Below are 22,014 nucleotides of genomic sequence, written 5' to 3'. Positions count from 1 at the left end.
TCCCTAAAGTAATTCAGCCATGACTCTGGGGTCCATAGGAAGTGTGAAAATAATGAGTTTTGATTCATAACAGACACGACAACCATCTGAAGTTTCTGTCTTACATGAAAACCCTTTAGGGCATACGCAGACACTTCTACAATTGCTTGCTGAGAGTTACATGAGATTCATGTCTGTCCCCTTCTATGAGGCTAAATTCAATTAGCTTCGGATAAAGACTGGAAGCAGAGGCAAACAGCTAGCCTGGCTCCAGCCAAAGCTAAAAGGATGCCTGTTCCAGCACTTCTAAAGCTCACTAACGAACACACATTGTTTGTTTAATCCACACACCGACCGAAATGCCAGAACGACAGGCGGTGACTCACAGCGGTGTCAATCTTCGCATCCGGCTCGAACGCGAGCGAGTGTACTTTTCGAAATGTCAAACTATTCCGGCAACAAAAGAAGGACTCGGAAAGTTCACTTTTCAAGAAAACTGATGTTCCGGGAAAAGAAGCCTGACGAGGCTAATGCGTTGTTAAAAACATCTCTGGTGAAATTTCCAGTGAATTTCATGTACAAAGTGGTTCACTCAGGCCCAAAAGCTCTTCCTCGAGGATGTTCTCTTCACAGTCTGGTTGGTCCTGAGTACTCTTGCATGGAAAGCGCAGCTTAAGAGGGTGAGAGGGAGGCAGGTAACTAAGTGTGAAAGGTCTATTTGGTATTTTGTTAAACATCCCCTCAGTATCAGTGCTTGCATCACACTGGCTTAACCTAGATTAATTTATTTCACAAGGCTGATTTTATTTCCAGCACAGTGATCAATGGGAAGCTTCTGTATTGACAGTGCTGCAGGCGTGCCGGCTCAGAAAGATGCAGCCTTTGTATCATGTGAAGTATGATTCTTCTCAAAGACGCTCTCATAAATAAATCTGTGTCTAAAGGCACAAAAAGGAATAAGATTAAATCATCACTCAGCAGTCCCTCATCGGGAGTTTCTCTGAAGCCCTCTGTGAATAACTGAATGAAAATCCTTTGACTATAAGGCACCTTTTGTGGGATGCAGAGAATGATTGAGAAGCACAGGCAATAAAGACAGACTAACAACCACATGAAAGGTTGTCCAGGACCAAAAACTAGTCATTTCCAAGAGCAACATGATCATCAGGCAACAAACTTTGTTGGTGAAACGTCTGAATTCTGCGTTAATGGATGAATAATGTGTAGCAGACAGACAGTTAAACAGGCAAACAGCCAGACGGTGTTGATAGAGTCATAAGGCTTAAGAAACTTTGAGTTGAAAGTATTTTCTCTGAGTGGAGTATAATTCTTTCACGCTCGACTTTCAGACCAGAATATTTCACGGTTAGGTGGAGTGATGGAGGGTAAAAAACTCATTTCCATTAATGGGAGATTCTTTAGAGCCGCGGAGTGTGAATACATTTGGGAAAGGCACTCTTAGAAAAGCCTGTTCCTGTTTGAAGGACTGTACATTGGTTGTGTTCATGCTGTAGCAGCAATGCTTTCCAAAAAGGCCAAAGATACTGAAAAGATACTGCAAAAACACGCGTGAAAATAAACAGCCATTATTGGAATGACAGCCGAGGAGCTGAGAGACCTGACAGCGAGAGTATAAGCTTGATTCATCGCTTTGGAAAAGTCCTGCATCTCAAGGACAGAATATTCCACTGATAGAGATAACTGCAGGTGAAATGATGCCTGACATAGCTGCTATTACCATGATGGTGATGCTGCTTGAAGAGAATTAGCGTCGTGATAAAGTGGCAGCCCTTGGTGAACAGGTGTGTGGAGTTTATTGGTGTAAGCATTAAAGAAAGATGTCTTCCTCCCTTCCTGTTTGTTTTATTGTCAGTGCTATTGTAAGATTAGCTTGACAGCAGCATGGACAAACGGGGTCTATGACAAACCCGGGTCGATCACAAACACTTGAACTTGACTTTGCAAAAAGGGAGATTTACTTTGCAGCAGGCCAGACAGGGATGTGACATCTACCCATACACCCTCACATATTCTTTGCAAATGTGTTGAGACGTGTTGTAAACCTAAAACCATAATTTACAGCTGCTCTGATGAATATTTTATATCAACACTGAATCAAAACTCTACTTGTAATGTGGAAATGTGCTTGCACTGACGAACCCCCAGAGAAATCTCACCCAACTCTGCAGTTCCCCTCAAGCTCTGCAAACATTTTAGTCTCTTTCAGCTCATTGTTTCAGTTCTCTGATGTGCAACTTGTCTGTTCTGGTTCAGTCTCATCAGCGTAGTTTTAGGCTGCAGCAACAACAGCTCTACAGGTCCATTGTACACTAGCTGCCCAGCACCAAACAGCACGCAGGCAAAGTCAGCAACCAGCATTTAGCAGCTAAACCACCAGACGTTTTATTCAGGAGTTGGAGGAGACCAAAAACTGAGGTAAAAGAAGGGCAAACGTTCACCTGGTGGCAAGACACACAAATTCACATGAGTGCTCACGTGCTCCTGTACCTGCCAGAGGGTAAATAGCCATTGCCATTTCAACTTTCAACAAGCTGATAATAAATGTGTATAATGGAACATGCTGAGTCTCTGCTGCCCCCAAGTGGCTAAACAAGCCAACAAAAAACCATCACAGGTGTAACTACGACGCAAAAAGGAACTTTACTGGTGTGTGACTGTGTGTGTGAGAAGTCCACCCCCACACACTCACACATCCTTTGCACGAGTGCAAGAGTGTAGAGCTAAATAATCGGAATACATTTGAATACTGTGTATGACAAAGGCACATAAAACATTTGGGACAGCCACAGAAAATGCGATGATGCCAGTAGCTATGGAACAGATGGAGACAGCGTTTACTGTGATTAAACCATATGCCGTCTTTGTGTGTCTTTGTCAAGAAATTCTTCCGTGTCTCACAGCCAGATGGAGTTAGCGCAAGTGTCAAAACTGCATTAAATAACCAGAAAATAGGGAGTCAACATACGCACTGTGCAAAAGGGCATACAGCCATGTTTGCAGCTCTGTGACGGTGTAATGCTCATCGGGAAGAAAACTAAACTTTTAGAGGTCCAAGTGAGTTTTTGATCTTAAGCTGTATTCCCTAAGTTACTCGTCTACAGAGAGGGGAGTCTGAAGCCTTTCCTCTCGTAAAAGTGAAATGTGAAATACTTCAGCGGAGTGTGAATCCCCAGCTCGTTCATGTAGCTATCAGTCACACGCTCACTCGCTCCTGTTAGACTCTTTGAAGCAGCCAGATTGATCCTCTCTGGCTGTTAACATCTTTCAATCTGTCTCTCTGAACTCCTCTCAGCGACATCCAGCCACAGTAATATTTCTCGGCTATGTGACCGATATACGATCTGAGGTGTGTTTCTGCAGGAAAGACAATTTCAAATCCACAGGTTGGATTCAAACCCAGGCCACTGCGGTAACAACAGAGCCTTAACACATGGGGTGCTTGATCTACCAGGTGAGCTACCTGAGCACCCCAGTCAAAAAACAGCTTTTAAACTGAAATGGAAATTGTTTGAGGGAGCAGTGTTTTGCTTGCTAACCAATTGACAGTAAAACAAGGCTCCACTTGACTGCTTTCTGCTTTGTTTCAGCTCACTGGGCAATTACAACTCATTTCATCAAATATGCACAGAAGAGGAGCCAAGCCGACAACGAGAAGCTGTGCAGCAGAGGAGGAGAGAAAGCGGCGGAATTCAGGGGCTTTGAATCACGTTGAGGCTACTTAATCTTTGAGCATTCGAGCTGTTTGTGGATGCTCATTTGTGAGGCTGTGAAAAGGCCCACACGGCCCGTTTATCTCTGTCTCCTCTTTGTTTCCCGAGAAAACTGTGTAAACATTTCAAACAGAGCCACTATCTTCTCTTTGAAATTTCGGGAAACTATCGCGTTTCTTTGAACTTGGAAGGTAATAAGTCATTTTTATGTCATTTTACTTCAGTGCACTGACACTGGGATGCAGCGTCTGGTCTGAGACGTCAGATATAAACTAGTTCCTGTACATATGGTGCCTCCATCTGGAGTTCGGATCCTGTGACGGCGCATGATGCACATATAATACGCAAAGCAGGACATGATGTTTTAACCTACATGGAAGATGAATATTAAAAGCCATGCATACAAAGCCTGTTACAAAACCCATTTCTCTTTCTCTGCTGTGTATCTTTATATTTCTCATTATTTTTTCACTGTTCTACATAGCTGAGACTTTGCACACAAATGCTTTAATTGCTCATTATACATTTTTAATACCCCTACTTTCCTGTTTATTCATCATATTCTTTCTCTTTTTTTTTTTTTTTTGCTGTATTCTATCACTGAAATCCCAATTTCCAAACGGAACACCACATTCATCTTGTATGTCCTGAACAGTTTTTGGACAAAATGTTGCACGTGTGAGAGGTGCAGATGAGGACGGTCTGCGGATCTGCAAAGCTGTCAAACCACGATTCATCTAAATCGACTAAAAAGCTAATTACGAAGCCTGGGCTCATTTAAACGCCGACCTCCACTCCACCGGAGACCTTTGTGCAGCCCAAACGCTTTCAAGATATGAAAGTAAACGATATTTTACTCATCAACTTCAAAGTCGTGCCGCAGTCTGTTTGGACCTCGCAAACCGGGCAGAGACGAAAAGGCGTAGTTCAAGGGTCAATATTTGCATTATGCAGCTTCATTTTCAAGTAGATAAGAATTAAAAGTAAGCCATAACTAGAACTCAACTTTCCCTTCCCACCGATCATTAAATGCAAAACTATTTTGGTGGAGCGTGCACTGCACGTGTGTAACACCTGGTGGGTGTGTAACACCAGCTGTGGATGTCCGTGACAGAGGCAGTCACAGAGTAACCTGCCATGTTTGTTTTAGAAAGAACACAAGATCACTGAGGAAAAACCGCGCCAGACCAACATCTTTTAAGTAAACAGACTTGTTGACTTAAGATATTAACATCGTGTGTAACTTGCTGAATAATAAAAGTCAAATGTTTGTAGGTCCATACCTCACCTTTGGCATAAGACTCCTCAAAGGGAAAAGGCACGACCATATTTGCATGGTGATATAAGAGTTCCGGCATGTGACTCCTCGGGTGTCGATGCTAATGCTACGGTATCATATTTGCAGTTCAGAGAGAAGTCAGTAGATTGAGAGCGGCGAAAGGTCTGTGCAGGACAGTTTGACATTTTCAGCAACATGCTTCACAGTGGAGCTAGATGAGAGGACCACTGCCACTCTGATTAGGTTAGATTAGCTTCGCAGAAAGACTAAAAACAGGGGCAGACACAGGAATTAACATGCTCGATCCTGTTTGTTTAATCTGCACAAAAAGTGAAGTTAAAGTTACAGAGTGAGGGAGCAGACTAACACTTGGCGAGGTGCCGTGACATCCTGCCACACAACAGACATGAAGCACTTATTTCCCAAAATGTCAAACCACTTCCTTTAAAAAGTTCTACCCATTACTTGGTGTTGTGCATGTTACTCCGGGGTTCAGGTCCAATTTGACTATTTGTCAAACTAGTCTTGTAAAATTCAGCTCGACGGTTCATTCTTGACCTTGCAAACTGCAATTTGATCTAATCTAATGGACTGGATCTCAGTGGATGTCAAAACCAAAACTGAGAATTTAGCTGGCTTCTGATGAGACGGGCTCACAGGCCTTGTCCACGTGGATACTTCCAGAACAAACATTTTCTTGTGCTTTTTGACCACTTGTTCACATGCAATTTACAGAGATTTAAAGGGAGATTTTTTTCAGAAGCTGGATGGAGCGCTGGACCTTTAACCTCTTCTGTAAATGGATGTTTCAGGTGGATGAACCCAGCCAACACTCCACCTTTTCCTCATGTGACTGTGGCTCACCGTCAGTCCCCCGGGCCCTGTGCCTGTCAGGATGACTGACAGCATCCCGCGAGGCAACTCAAGTCAAAACCCCTCTGCTGGATCAGTCTCACACTGATGTTTCTCTCTGAGGACTTACATTACGCTTCATATTTCCTGTGCCACTCGAAGAAATAGCGAAATGAAAGAAAGTGAAAAAGACGTACTGCCATATTTGTGACATTTCACTGAAGCTAGTGAGCAAAGAAAGGTGCCAATGCAGAACTGTAGCTGCTAATCAGATTCCACTCAATTCCAACAAGAGTTCATCGTTTCAATTACCTCGTCTCGCCTCAGCTAGGCTTCTCACCCTGTGACCAAACTTTAACACATGTGGTTGGTCCAGTATCTAAGGGTACGTAGCAGGTAGCAGCCAAGAAGTTCATGTTAACATACACAGTTTGTTCCCAGCTAAAGTGCATCCACTCAGTATTCGCGCACCTTTCTTGTTTACTCTCATGTACTTAATTTTATATTTAGATTTCTTTAAATAAGATTCAGAATAAATGAATATTATGATATCCTTGTGATGTATTTGTCCATGTTTGCTTAGCCAAAATGTAGCCGACATTAGCGGTGCCAAAGTTGAAACTGCAAACAATCACGATTCAATTTCACATCGTTTACTGACTGCAATGTCTGTTTTCAATATGCTGAAGACAGTGTGTGAGTGTGTCACAGGTTAGACGAACGAGTCTGACCAATAATGTCTCCTCAAGCCGCTGAATGCTTTGCCAAAGCATAAATAGACATAAATAAATAAACAGCAATATTTCCATAGTGAGATCTGTAGCTATCATACAGCAGCAGGATGCATATGAGAGTTGCAGTGCACATGTACACATATTGCACAACAACTTCATTAATTATTTCTGATTATTAATAATGCCTGACATGGAGACAGGTTCGGTCAGGATCTGAGCGTAAATGACATTCAGTACTTTTCTGCACAGGTAAGCCGTCACAGTTAAATCATCTGTCATCCAGCCTACAGCTTCAGGACATTTTTAACGTACTGAAAGAAAAACTTTGATCCATTGGCTGTGGAAAAGCCAAAATATATATATCAAGTTTATTATTACAGGGACTGCATGTTTCACAGCACGAATGCGTTACGCAAAAGTACACCGAGTACAAAATCCATGAACATGTCTTCATCTCTGTGCGCAGAATGAAGCCTCTCTCTCTGTTTATCTCGATCTTAATCAACATCTAATCCTGCTGCTTTACTGTCACACTGAAGGCCACATTCGTATCTGGGAATAAGCCTTAATCTCGACCCAAGGGGCTGCATTAGGCTTGATCTGAGAAATCCTTTGGAAGCTGTGAGGCATGTGTGATATGTTCAGCCTCTGTGCCGAAGTGCTGTCTGTATGTATTTGTAGGTAACAGCCATGTCACTAGATTTACAGTAAAAAAAAAATACGTTCACCTTTTCTTGGTCTCCTATTTCTTTCTGCCTTTCTGTCATCACACACACATTCCCTCGCACTGGCGAGGCCAAAGCATCCTCTGACTTCCCCCGCTGGCTTACAGACTCTCTCAGTGAACAGAGCCAGCAGCAGGCGGCCTCATGCCACCGTGCCATGTGGTGTGGCCTCGGAGATCACCATTTTCATAATGAGGTGTCAACAAGGATGACGGATGATGTCTCTCCTCTCCTCCTCAGTTTGGATTCCAAGGTGCAGGGACTTGGCAAACGGGGCCAGAAGGAAATCAGAGAGCAGAGGAAATGTGGGAGATGTGGGCAGGGTGACTGAGTCGCATGTGTTTCCATCTCTATCCATTAACACAGACATCAGCTGTGACGCAATTAAGCGCAGAGAAGTACAACAGACCCAGATATTCCTGCCAGGATCAGTCTGATCTGCTGATAACTTTTTCATAATCTGATTCCCACTGTGTCAAAACAACTTTCTTTCTTTCCTTTGCATCAGCACATGGTCTCTAAATGTCACCACCAGGTGCACGTTGCTCTGTTCATGAAACAGGATCTGCAGCTCTCTGAAGCTGGAGCTTGAGATCGGTCATTACATGTTCACACACGCAAAAGAATATTCATAAAAATGGAAATCGTACATGAACGTGCAGACAGAAAAGGAATTTACAGGAGCAGATTGTGAGTCAGCTGTGTTATTGGTGGCTATCACTCGGGAGAACAAGGCTAAAGTGTGCTCGGACAGAGAGCCAAACAAATGTTCACGTCATTTGTGCGCATTTGACTGCTGGTCCGTTTGACTTTATTTGCCCCAAAACAGCCGGTGTACCGACTGCACGCACGTTAGCTCTGAGCTAGCTAGCGTCATCTAAGTTCTGTCTATTTCCTGCAGACTCTTTCCTTTGTCTCTGTGCATTTATGAAGCAGATTCATTCTTTTTGGGCAGACGTTAACTCCTATGAGTCAAGGGATGAGCTGCAAATGTGCTCCTAGGGAACAAACACTGATCCCCATTGCTTGCCTTGGATTTTATTTTGTCTTGAATTCACATGAGTGAGTTTTTTTTTTTACAACACTAATGTCAAACTCATGTCTAGAGGAAAAGTCTAGGGATCACCTCCGGGCCTTATGAACGTCTCTGCAAAATTTCAACGTAATTTTTCATTTTAGGGCTTTAAACCTGCATAGATTCTTAAAACTATTATTTAATTGAACTGATATACTGTTAAATAAGTGGTTTAGATCAGCTCTTAATGGGTTGCGACTCTCTGTGGAAGCACACTACCCTTGTGAATAATCAGATATAACAACATCTAATCTACATGGTCAACACACGACATCATTAAAACAAACTTGGTCGTCAGTGTTTACATGGCCACATAAATCGAGAGTTTGCATCTCGCTCTGCGCCCAACACTAATTAGGTCCTTTCTTTCATTAGAAGATTCAAAATGAGGCCAGTCTTAATCAAATTACCAACCAATTATTGTTGTGTATGCAAAGTGGAGGTGTTCCCAGCGTGAACTATGCAGGAAGTGGTGTTGTTTGATGTGTGCTCAGTCTCTCAGGCAGACTTGTAATAGAGTTGGGTGTGCAGCTGTGTTCGGTAATTATTTTATCCAGTCGGGTATTCCTAATTAGAAAATCGCCCTGATGTCAGGATTGGGATGAAATTAAATTTTGCTTCATGAATAACACTGAAGAGCTTTCATTTTATTCTGTGAGCCACATACACTCCTGTACCCTACGCATGGAATATTTGTATGAACAAATTAAACAGGAGATCATTTGAGGCCCCCGAGGAGGCTCCTTGTTGTCACTGTTATGATCAATGGCGCTGTAATGGTCATGTTAATGAAGGCCCTGAGGAAGACACTCATCAGTTATTGAGAAAATAGTCCCTTAATGTGGTGCAGTGACTTTTAGATAGCATGAGCTAAAGGCCCATCATGGGTACTGATTTATTTGTCAGGCTTTCCTTGCTTCATCTGCACAGCTTTGCTCTGTCCCGAGCGACTGTGGTTTACATTAAGAATAAATTGCATCTGACCAACCAGATGCGTTTCTCACAACACAGAATCATCAGATGCATCGTTAGACGACTGTGACAGTGTTACTCCTTTCATTCAATCGTCAAACGCTTTGAGATCACTAGTGATTGTCTTATAACGCATATGTGAAGGACAGGGGGCCGCAGTTGTATCAGATCACACCGAATTATTTCACACATACATCACACTGACCTGGCGAGATGTGCTTCTATTTGGCAAGGCGTCTGATGTCAGATGGTGATGATGATGATGATGATGGTGATGATGATGCTCGCAGCTGGTTTTCCAGGTTTGGGTCGATCAGTCTCATCGGTCGTGGCGGAGCAGCTCAGTGTTTTCATGTTGCAGATTGTTGGGGGGGGGGGGGGCATCAGCTGGTTCCACATTACACATATCGCAAATATGCTCAGTTCCTTTAGTTTGCTTCTCGTGTCCTGAAATCTCTCACCCAGTGCCTGAAGGAGCTGTCGCACTCTGCAGCGCGCTCAGATGTCATGGCAGCTTCTGTTCTTGCACAGTGGGAGAACGCACAGTGTTTCCTCTTTCCAGTTTCACTCGCCACAGCTTGAATTTCACTTCAGGTGACTTCACATGTGAAAGCAGAGAGGCGAGAAGCTGTGCTGGAGCTGGAGGTCCAGCTCCGACAGGAGAAGGTGGTCTGTGAAAGCTGCTTGTTGGGCCCCCAGACTCCACAGAAGAGCGTTAATGTCAGCCGAGCTAATTTGCCCTCCCCTATTAGCCTTTGTCTTCACTGTGAGCTCGTCCCCACTAGCTTAAACACACTGGTTTGTCTTTTACTTGAACAAAAACGCAACTGTTTGTCCGTTTTTAGTGGAAAATGCGACACTCCGCGGCTTCCTCCGTTTCTTCAACAGGTGCAATAATGTACGGACGTGTTGTCAACGCGACGCTTGTGTTGTGTTCAGGGACAGCTCGGAAAAATGTGAAGTCAACGAGTTTCTTTTCTTTGGCCTCACGGGCCGAGTTAAACGGTCTCACGAGGCTGTGTTCCGCACCACTGTTTTAAACGCTGGTATGAGGTGCGGCTCTGGTTAGTCCATCTCCTGTTCCTATGTTTTCTTCTTTGTCACTGGTGATTCTCTAAATGCTAGCATTAAACCTGGATTAGCTCAATATAGCCTATTCAGAAAAATAACCCCAAAAGACAACATTCCGAGGAATTGACAGACAATCAACCAGCCTCCTCTTTGAATTCAGTGTTGCCCTGTCCTTTGCCACATGCCTCAGGGAGATCATAAATATGCTGAAATCAGTCAAGAGACGTTCAGCTTGGTTATAAAGTGCATTCTTAATTAGACAGCAGAATTATGATATTTCTCATGGCAGTGTCGGGGTGACAGCAGGGAGATATTAGACACCCTGAGAGCTCCTCACATTTTTTATCTTTTTTGCTTCTTCTGCCCCAGTGCTGCACTTGAATTCATTTTCCTTCTGAGGAAAACTTCAAAGTCCTTTTGAGGCTGAAGACGCCACACGCTTGAGTGCTTCTTATATGAAACAGCAAAGTGTTCACGTGAGAGAGTCTTTCTCATGCTCACAAAAACTGTTTCCCTCAGTTTTGAATTTTATCCTGTTTCCATTCCTTTATCCGTTTTCAAGATCCAAGCTTGAAGCATGGATCGCAGAAATAGATTTTCTCCAGAGGGCAACCCCGTCTGCTCTGCAAAATCTCACAACAATTGTGGTAAAAGTGTGATTCTCAAAGACACGGGGTGACACTGAGCTGTCTTTTGGTGGTCGGCTTGAATCGGCTCCAAAGCGCAACATCCTCAACCAACACAGAAAGGAGAAGATCTGAGAGTATAGACCTGTTATACTGACATCCTTCTCTCTGGTGCAGGGAATTCATGGCCAAGTAAGACGTCTAGGGCAGACAACACAAAAGCCAAATGAAGAAGGTGAAGTCCAAATCCATTACTATTAGCTCTCATTCAACAGGCCAAGTGATTACTTTCTGCAGAAGAGCTACATGCCAATCCCATCAATCAGCAGATAATTGCTGGGAGATGAGGTTCCCACAAGTTGTTACATTCAGAGTCTATGTCTTGTCCTGAGGCAGAGACATGGAAAATTACAGCGTGTTATATATATATATATTTATATATAGCGCATAACCATACATGCATTCAGGGTTTAAATCCCATGCACTTCGAACCATATGGTCTGAATTTTAATGTAACCACCCCCTCTCTGCTCCTTGCAGTCCTCAAACCAAGCCAGCCAGCCCCATGTGTTATTATAAGGAATATGTCAGATTTTGCATCGTGGAGGCTGTTCTTTTCACTTCAGTTACTTAGCAACTTGGTGACATATCTCGCAAATAAAAACCCGAGTCCTCAGCAGTGAGAAAACTTTGACAAACAGAAGGACATCACACTGATTGTTGCGATAAATCCATCTCCTCTGCAACATCGAGCTCAAGGTCAGAGTGTTGACCTCGAGGTTTTCCTCTCGTGAACCGTTTGAGCTGTGAGAGCAAAACTGAAGCCATCAAAGCTCAGAGTTGCAGGCTGAGAGTGAGAACCTTTCGCATCTTCAAGTGGCGTTCATCAGGCTGCACAGCATGTCACTGATAGCCTTAGTCGCTAACAGTGCCAGCCGGGAAGATTAACTGAGTTAACAGGAGGGAGGGAAAGTTGTTCAACAAGCAGGTTTTACTTTATTTATTTTGTGGCCTATACATCAGATCTCTTGCAGCAGGGGCCAAAAGCAAAATTTATTTTCTGCTCTTACAGTTTGCTTTAACCCTTACTGTAAATAGGTGAGTCAAACCTCCCTGCACATCTCATCATATTGCTTGTAAACCTTTCATATTATTAAGAATGACAAACAGTCAATAAAAAAAGCCTCTGTGAGATCATCTGGCCTCCAAGAGCGGTCGGGACACCGTCCAGCTAGCTTCGTCACTCTCATCCTCTGGTTTTTACTCTCAGATGATCTGAACAACAACCAATTCCTCACCAGCGGCAGCCATCATTCATCTCAATTTCAAGAGCTTCTGTCATCCAAACACTCGAACAGTCAAGAAGCTCCCGCTCTGCACTGGACTAGACACCCAGGTGCTGCACCATCATGGCACTGTGACAAGAAGATAGTATCAACAAACTCTCCATCACGGTGTCTGTATTTATTCAGAGCAACAGTAGGATGACAGGAGAGCATGACCCGCTATCACTTTCATCCAGCATATCATATGCACACACTGCACGTCTGGTGTCTCTTCTTAATGTATGCATTTATGCACTAATGCTATCAGCTGTTTTGTAATGAAACAAACTTACTGGTAACAGCAGTTACATTAAATTCGGCTCTTTCATCGCAGGATACAGGCACAGTAAGTGAAAGAGGTGGGTTTTTCTGGTAGCCTGGAGGTCGGTGGTTTCTCCACATTAAAATCCAAAGGTCTGTCCTTTCTCTCTCTTTCTGTCCCTCTCTGAAAGCTGACCTTTCTCAACACACCCCCTCAGCCTTTGGATCTATATCACTCTAAAGGTAAACTGAAGAGCTCTTATTATATCTGAATTAGCCTGCCAGGACACAGTGAGTTTGACAACACCTGCACCATGTTTTGCTCACACTGAAATGTGTGTGAAATGCATAGAAAAAATAAGAAGAAGAATTCATGGCCTGAAGGCTTTTATAGCTCACACTGGTTTCCTTTAGAAAAGCGCTCCATGTGTTGAGCTGAAAATATCTACAGCATACATGTTCCGGCCTTTGGAAATGGAAACATTGCTTAAATGCTGCAACTATGCAGCAGCAAGGGATGAGATGGAAAATGGAAATGCATTTCTAAAAATTCTTTCATTCCTTCAGGCCGTTTGGATGCAGGCATCCTACTGCTCTGTATAACGCTGTTTTCTTTGGGGTAACAAATGAAACAACCCCTGCCCATAGATAAAAGCAGCAGGGACATTTCATTGCTTTAACCTGCTCGAAAGGGTTATTTCATGGGAAAAGCGAGCGTTCCCTGTGTGTGGTGTTGCAAGTCAATATGGGAAGAAGGAAGAGGAAGATGAGGGGATGAAGAGAAATGTGCCAGAGGTAGGGACAGGCCATTAGGAGCACCTGGTAGAGGGTTGGAAAGAAGATAAATGAGCAGATTGCGTTGCACCGTTGGGGGGGAGGTGAGGTGGGTACAACAGAGAAGCTGCATCCATTTACTTGACTCTTCACTGCAGACTTCCATTACTGAACCCTGTGGCGGAAAGCAGCTATGACAGATAACGCTGGAATCAGCAGGCTAGTGGCGCACAGAACATAGTATGGACCGAGTAAACACATGGTTACAAATCATTCATCAACCGTGTGGAGGCTTACAGGTGTTGAATGCTTGAGTAACAATGATTCTCAAACATTTCATGATGCATTATCAGTGTACTCTTACTTGAGAGTCCACTGATGAGATCCCACTTTGCAGCCAGGACTCCAAATCAGCTGACTTGTATTCAGCACCAGGGATACTTATAGTATCCATAGTTCCAGGACACTGCAGCCAATGGGGACAATGTTCTTCCTGCTGCAGATGCTCCTGCAGTGATTTGCAAGCACTGCTTACATGCAGATCACACGTGGTGGTACATTTTTGCACATTTTCTCCTGCTTAAGTCACAAACATGCTGCTGTTGGAGCTTGTGTGTTTGGTGGAACTGGCCCCTCGCAAACAAGAACGGAGTGATTCCAACATGTTTGATGATCCGTCTTTAGCTCTGTTTTGATCCTCGCCGGCTCGCCATTAGTCGTTGACTTTGTCTGCTGGCTGGTGCTGGGCAGGTCGTGCACAGTTGATTTATTGGAGTTTTTTCTGATGAAAACAGCTGCCTGCATTTGGACACAGCGGCGTGTGACCTCATCAGCCTGATTAATGCAACTGAGCGATCAGCTGGAACCCCTGGCTTTAATTAGCTGTTGTTTCAAACGCCTCTGCCTGACTGAAACAGCACTTTGCCCCCTTTTTATTATTTAGTTCCTCCAAAATGAATATTAGACTTCACATAATGAGCATTTAGAAATGTGAAAAAAAATGTACGGTGTTGCAATTCCTCGTCAGCATTACTTTAGAGCAGGGAGCCGCATTTAACTGATATCTATTACAACAGCAAACAGCACAGTGATCATTAATATTCATATTTCACTGTGCACACTGACTGTGTGAAATATTTAAAAAGCCTCAAGGATTTCTGCATTGCCGGAGAAAAAAACAAATGTTTTTCTGGGGAGAGCAAGATCGATGTCTCTGAAGGATAACTTGAATGCGAAAATGTATTTTCTCAGTTTTCTGGTCCAAGACGACAGATTAAAGTTGTGGCCGGGCACGTTGCTATGGCGATGACTCCGAAGCATTCAGCCTCTTCCTCTTCCCGGTCCGTGAAATGTGAGCTTGAACTTCCTGAGGGCTTCTCGTCCCCCGAGGACGTTGAATCATGCCAGCGTGTGCTCGCTGGGGAAGCCGACTTGCCTTTGTTTGTTGCTATTTTATTATTCATCTCCCTTTTTCATGTTTCAGTGCTGAATACTTACAGTCGTCACAGTCCAGCTCTCATCTGCCTGAGATGAGAAAGTGTTTCAAACGACTAATTCAGAGGCAGATATTTACACAAGAAGCCTCTTTTTTATTGAAGAAATCACTCAAGCTCTCACACGCACAACAAAGACACAATCAGGCTGTTTCCCAATATTTATTTTTTGTTAAATAATGGACATTTGGCATGAAAAATACTGTACATGTAGCCAGAAACCATGAAAAACAGAAACTGCTTCATAATAATTATATCACACTGGAGATACAGCGAAAGCAAAACATCACAAACATCAATAAGCTCACGCTGAAAACCTCTCAGACATGAGAGCACGGCCCTGTTTTTACTAACAGACACTTACACATTTCATAGTATTACAACGTCGCACAAGCAGGCACCAGATGCGGCGAAAAGAATCCAGCAGACCTGCTTTGGTAAACATTTATCACACAGAGACGCACGAACACGGACGGCTTCACCATCAGGGAAGTGTTTCCAATGCTGTTAACAGCTAAATATACGATTTCATCACCTCATCTCTGCGCCTGCTCTTCAACTCATTTCTCAGTGTTAAGTTGCGAAGCATCTTTTTTTCCCCTCCTTGAAGCAGTGACTTTAGCTTGACGTACATGTGAACACTTAAAATGCTCCCTCAGAAGGTGTTAAGAAGCTTCTTGAGGAGATCAACTCTCGTCTCCTCGTCCCTTAACTCACCTTGAGGGGAGCAGAGAAAGACACATTTTCCCATTTGACAAGGACAGAACGTGTAAGGCTGCGCAGACATGAACATGAAAGGGAACAGCAGGTTTTCTGACATCTCACACTGACTTTCTTTGTAATACTCAGGTGCAGAACCTGTAGGCCAAAACAAAATATTTCACTCGGTGCCTGAGGTGAAACTACAAAAATCTCTCTTTTCCGAGTATTCATCGTTCTGCAGAGGAGCAAAATGAAAAATCCAGCAGGGGCACATTTTACACACAGTGTCCTCCTGGTAGCCATTATAAATAATTGAAAAACAACTTCTTGTAATTTACTTATGAGTGCTTTGTCAGTGTTAGCTGCGGGTTGAAAACATTTGAACTCCCAGCAGTCAACTTTTCACCAATGAGAAAAGCCGATTCTATAAGCTCAAGGTGAGCACTTTCTTCAGAGTGCATAATCCTTCAATTAACGCGAAAGCATGAAAATCCTTCAAATTGGAGGTTAACTAGGGGCACAATCATAACGAGCGGCTTAAAGATCACATCATCTGTCGGAGCTGTTTCCTGCAGACGACTGACTGAGAGTGAACGGTTTGATTTACAGCTTTGAAAAGTGACACAAATGACATGTCCTTTCAAGAGCGCACAAATGAATCATCACAGATATGAGGAGGCTACTATTTCACTGCCACAAAGAAAGATGACACTGCACTTCAGATCCTGAGCTGTCGCTTCTTTTGTGTTCCGAGTGGATCAAAATCTGTTGCGTGTGTCGTGCGCGGGGCGAAAGAGGCAAATGAGTTTCCCTGTTTTTTCCTCCTCGTGTGCCGCCTGGAGCACCTAATGGGATTCTTGTTGAGGGAGGTGGAGATAAGAAAGAAACCAACTGCGCACATGGTCCCATGCCTCCGTCTCATTTCGGTTTCAATTTGCATCAGGCATTGTTCTGGGAGCGGGGTGAGAATTTGATTTCTCACCCCTGGAGGGGCATTTTTACCTTGTTTTTTAGGAGTCTGTAAACTTGTTTTCTGGCAAAAAAACACTTCTTTCAGGAGACATTCACAGTTAGTGAGCAGAGTCTTGCAGTAGCGGAGGTGCAACATACAGCCCGTATTTTGGGAAATACGCTTATTTGCTTTCTTGCTGAGAGTTTGATGAGATGAGTGTCACCGCTCTCATGTCTGCACGCTAAATATGAAGCTAAAGCCAGCAGCCAGTTACGTACGCCCTACATAAAACCATAACTTTTGCTTTTACACTTTTTAAACACATCACATGTGGACTTGTGAGCTCAGAGGTGCTGGAAGGCAGACTTTCTTTTAAACTTTGGACAGTCGCGCTAGCTGTTTTTTCCCCTGTCTTTCTGTTCAGCTAGGAAAGCGATTAAAGCCCAAAATCTCAAACTATTCATCTTTTCAGCTCTGTCAACATTAACCTTCAAATACAACTTAAATATCTGGAAGTTTGGTTTAATGCTCGCTGTACTCATACCATCAAAAGACTGAAAGAAACCCTCTGTCTGGAGTGCACGCTAACACCGTAGCGCACTGAACAATACATATCCTGAAATCCTACCTCCTTCGAGTAAAACTAGCTCGACTCCAGCAGTATGAAAATAAGACAGTGGCAGCTCTAAGACTGGCTGGTTTGCTCGTTTTAATAATTCATATCTAAACCTGCTGGCCTGCTCAAGTGAAAAGCAAAACAGATCTAAAATTCAACAATACAGTACATTTTCAAGAGCAAATCTCAGTCTCTCTGGGAGGCTTCGACCATAACTTTTAGTCAGCAAGGTTACCCAGACGTTTCTGCATTTCCTTCCCACTGACCAGACACAGATTTATTTTCTGAAGCTGTAAATCTACAGGCCATGGAATATAAACACTACCAACTCTGGATTAAAAGACTTATCTTCATTATTCCTTCACAGATATTGTTTGCATTTCATTAAACTACAGGCCTAAAATTCAGAATGCTTAAAAAAACATTTGGATAAATGCAAATTTAATGGAAGGTGAAAGGTGGACAGACTGTGAAATAAATCCTGTTCTCCTGTGCACCAGCACAGGCAAAGATATGGAAATCACTCACTGTCTCCTGCCTTAATTACAAAAGCGCACGTGGAGTGAAGCCGCCAGAGGAAGTGTTTACAAGTGAGCCTCTGTTGGGGATTTTTTGTTTGCCAATTGTCTGTCTGCGAGCCGAACCCTCTTCCACCTCTGCCACCGCCTGTGAACTGCTCTCGGACAGCGCTTGTGCCTGCAAATCTCAGCTGTCACCCACACGCTATTGTCATTCATGTATTCCTACGCCTCTACACTGAAAAATGATAAAACGGAAGGGTGGTGGGTGGGTGGTGGGGCGGCAGGGACAGGGAGCGCTAGGCGATGGGAGTGACATGAAAAAGACGCCCTAACTTGAAAGCAATTGGAAATGACAGCACTAAGCTGTCAAGGTACACTGTATGTAGGCCAAAAGCATTACATTACATCACTCTGCTTAACACAAATACAGATATTTATGTGTTGTAGAGGCAAACTCTGAGCCCACCTATACGTTAATGGAGTGTTAAATTATTCACTGCAACACTATCGTGTTCATATTTTGGCATAATTGACTGAATTCATGAATGAAGTCATGAATAATTTCCATGGAAATACGCAATTTGTTACTGAGCATCATGTCCTGTGTCCGTCATGTTAACAGTGTATTTTCATGTGTGTGTACGACTGTGGGCATTTTTCTCGATTACCCTTATTGTAGCACCACTTGAGCTTCACTCTTTGATTCTATTGAAATCAAGTTTGCTGTTGTCATTATTACAGATGTGGCGCATTAGCAGAGCCAGTTGTCGCCAGCTTTACAAGGGCAAAGGCAATGCAATGTGCACTGCAGGAGAGGGTCCCTGAGAAACACCTCGTTAGTCTAAGCCCAGAAACGGGGTCGTTGTACTTAGGCAATGCTCAGAGTAATTGGCAGCAGTGAAGCAGAAAGCAGAGAGAGTACATAAAAGACACCGCAGAGATAATTGAACACAAAAGGTGAGTTTGACTAAAGAACTTTTTCTTTTAGCAGGGGTGGACCAGAGCGACAGGCCAGTGCCATCATCCTTACATGGATGGACGGTCTGCACATTTTCTGCTCATTCACATCCTGATGTTAATGTCTCATCAGTATGCGACATACATTTGTCGCACTGGCTGCAGGAGATTTAAGTTCCATGAACAAACAATGCAAGCCGAAACCAGATGACGGTAAACACGCACCCTCCTGAGCAGCCTGGATCACACGGCTGTGCTGCAAAATCGTCCAACACATGCTGTCATTACTGAGAAACCAACAAAGTCAATTGAACGACTGAACGTTGATGTTTGGATATTTTCAGAAAATCTCGCTTCACACACAAGTGACGAAACGAACTCAAAAAGAGCGAAACACAGAGTCAGAGCTCAGCAAGAAGCTGGAAAAAGCTGCACTAAAACAGGATTATTTCTTGGTGTTCAAATATTTTAGGAATGAGAGCGATGTCCAAGTTATTCAGCAGAATAATTCTGATAGAGAGAGAGAGAGAGAGAGAGAGAGAGAGAGAAGCTCCTGAATGAATGAAGATGAAACAACATTAAACACAAAAAGAGCTGACATCCATACTGATTCATCTCTGAGTTACTGAGTCTTCATTGTTTAACAGTATGTCTCAAAAATGAACCTTTGGTACAGTTAGAACATGAAGACAGCATGTACACGTGCACAAGATTTTTCACTGAAACATCTTGTGAACAAACCACGACAGACCAAGCCACACAAAGAGCACAGGCACTTGATGTTCTCCTCAGGATGCAACAAAGCGGTTGCTGCCAATTACGCAGCAGATGAAAGAATGTCACCAAACTGAAACGGCGTTCTCTCCGACTCTCATTCTGCAGCCATGCACACAGAATTTGAAGGAGACCTTTCAAAAAGGCCTCATAAACGAGGGCAGGGATATTACTCAGCGCGTGACTCACAGCGTATTAAGATGAAGAGTGAAAAACAGAAGGTTGAAAAAAAAGCAGATGGTGCACACAGTGACCGCCAGCCACTGATGCGACCACCCAGCTCTCCCCGGGGCTCAGCAGGTGCCGGTGGTGCTGACAGTGGTGTAGCTGAACTTGGACATGGAGGTGGCCATCGACGTGGCCATGGAGGTGGCGGCGATGCCGTCTTCTCCCGCCTCCCTCCTCCTGCACCAGTAGCACTGGCGACAGAACCGGTTGCGGCAGCAGCAGGCGAAGGTGGACAGCAGGGCCTTGCGGAAGCGCATGTTCATGAAGCAGTAAATGACGGGGTTGACGCAGGCAGAGGTGTAGGACAGCAGGTGGATGAAGGAGATGGGCGCTCCTGAGAGGGCTTTGGAGGCCGACTTCAGGTCAAAGGCCTTCCAGGTGTTGGCTGAGTACAGGGGCATCCAACAGATGAAGAAGAGTGCCACGATCACCATCAGCATGCGGACCACTCGCCTCTTGGCCTGCAGCTTGGCCTCCGAGGTGTTGCTGCGGGCACGCTCAGTCTTGGCCTGGGTGGCGCCCGATGAGCCAGAGAGGGTTGGGAGCTCCACGGCGGAGGAGGGTTTTTTAGACACCTGGTTGTAGCAACCGTCATCGTCATCATTCGACGCTGTCAGACCCCGTCTGACACCGTTCTTCTGGCCTGTGGACAGTCAGAAAGTTTACATCTAGAGATGTTTGGTGGAATTCAACATATGCAAATGCCAAGTATTGAAGGACAGGATCACAAGTCAGTTTGCTAGTCTCACATTGGCTATTAAAAGATCCCTTAACTTTGCACTTTTGATGGAAGTATTCAAATGTTTATCTGACGTTAATACAAGGCTTCAACATCCGATGACATCTTCAAAGCTTCGTCGTTTTAGTACACCGTTCCCTCTGTTTCCCTAAACTGTGTTTCCCTGTTGAGCTGCAGTGGAAGGAGAGTCACACAAAGAGAGAATTTTGTACCTAAAATACAAAACTCAGTCTAACTCAGACTTCTGAAGCCGCATGTTAACTTCAGATGAGCTTATTAAATACATTTTGGCACAGAGCGAGGACTGTGGATTTTGTCCCACACCACTTCCACTGAAAGCACATCATGATGGGATCTTTTAATGGACTGTATGAATAAGAGGAATTATTATAGCAGGCACAAGCTCTTTCAGTGCTCACATCTGGCACCTGGAAGTTCATTATTTTGCTGCTCACAAAGAAATAAAATGCTACATTTATAGTTTAACAGTCGCTTACCGAAGGCTATTTCAGATCGTCTCAACCTTGATGAATCACGCACAAGACTGGACTCCATGGAAACTGGTGCACTTCATGCACAACAGCAGTTACAATTCAGCTGCAAGGACCATATTTCAAGCTATACTTGACCGATTTTTCCTTTTCTATGGGAAATACCAGGTTTAGGACCATGGACATGCTCCGCGCAGGCATCAAAACAAGTAGACATTAGGAGAATGGAGAGGAGGTGTATTTTTGGGTGTAACAGGTGCAGAACCTGTAGGTAGCAGCAAAATATGTCATTCTCTGCTTGAGGCTAGACAAACAAATCTCCCTGTTTTATTGGTTTTGCCTGTATTGCCTGAGAATGGTGGTATATGTCTGTTAGAAAGTGCCTGACATTAACAGTAAAACCCCCAAAATACAATCAAAGCAGGTGGGTATTTAATTGTGTTATTATTGGGAGTTATCATGTTTTCCCTGACTTTTGATAAATCCTGCAGCTTCCTGTCTTTCTAATGTAATTCAGTGCAGCTTCATGCAGTTCTATACCAGGTGAAATAGAGATGTTTTCATCCACAGTGCGAGTTAAATCAGTGTGAACAAAAAGCCTTTTGCAGTTTGGATTGAATTTATGATGGATCTCACCGGTGGTCTCTCTGCTCTGGCTCAGCTCAAACTGAATGCCTCGGTAGAGCTCTCTGGAGATCAGACCATAGGCTATAATCATCACCACTCCCGGGACGAAGAACAGAGTGAACAGCAGCAGCACATACCTGAAAAGCAGCCAGAATGGAAAGAGAAGCAGAAAAGACAGCGAGCGAGAGAGCAAAAGTCACTTCTAAATCTGAGTTAAATCAGCCTTCAAAACCAGCCAAACACATCAGATTCTCGAGGTGCTGGATGCAAGACTTTCTTCCCTCATGCACCTTCATGCACGCGTTGGAGCTGTGCTGGAGGCCCTGCAGATGGTTGACCCCTCCCGACAGCCCTCTTTAGCTCCATGGTGTCTGGCAAAAGGCACTGCGGCATCCCGGGCCAGCTCTGCAGCTTCTCCCCGCAGGCTATCAGGCACCTCAGCACCCTGTGGTTTAACCCTCCTCTACACTTGCTGTGTTCTTTGGACTGTTCTACCACTCTAAACATTTT

At 44.0% G+C, this 22,014-nt stretch overlaps 3 protein-coding genes across 5 annotated transcripts in view; 2 read left to right on the top strand and 1 right to left on the bottom strand.

Moving 5' to 3' along the window:
- The window catches only part of stradb (STE20 related adaptor beta), a 123,764-nt gene that overhangs the window by 30,792 nt on the left and 70,958 nt on the right, over positions 1-22,014 (top strand). The window lies entirely within an intron of this gene.
- gpr137c (G protein-coupled receptor 137c) overlaps positions 1-22,014 on the top strand; it is a 152,839-nt gene that overhangs the window by 103,181 nt on the left and 27,644 nt on the right. The gene's annotated exons all lie outside the window — the stretch shown is intronic.
- Positions 15,050-22,014, bottom strand: part of cckbra (cholecystokinin B receptor a) — a 37,099-nt gene continuing 30,134 nt past the window's right edge. For all 3 annotated transcript variants that reach the window (XM_076723893.1, XM_076723892.1, XM_076723891.1), the window contains 2 exons: positions 21,514-21,641; positions 15,050-20,290 (listed from right to left, as the gene is read on the bottom strand). In XM_076723893.1, coding sequence (XP_076580008.1) covers positions 19,713-20,290; positions 21,514-21,641 — 706 coding nt within the window. In that variant the 3' untranslated portion in view covers positions 15,050-19,712. The remainder of the gene's footprint in view (positions 20,291-21,513; positions 21,642-22,014) is intronic.

The sequence above is a fragment of the Chaetodon auriga genome, chromosome 23 (assembly GCF_051107435.1).
Source record: "Chaetodon auriga isolate fChaAug3 chromosome 23, fChaAug3.hap1, whole genome shotgun sequence".
In the NCBI taxonomy this organism is placed as follows: Eukaryota; Metazoa; Chordata; class Actinopteri; order Chaetodontiformes; family Chaetodontidae; genus Chaetodon; species Chaetodon auriga.
The sequence above is the reverse complement of the archived record's forward strand: the minus strand, read 5'-3'. Positions and strand labels throughout refer to the sequence as shown.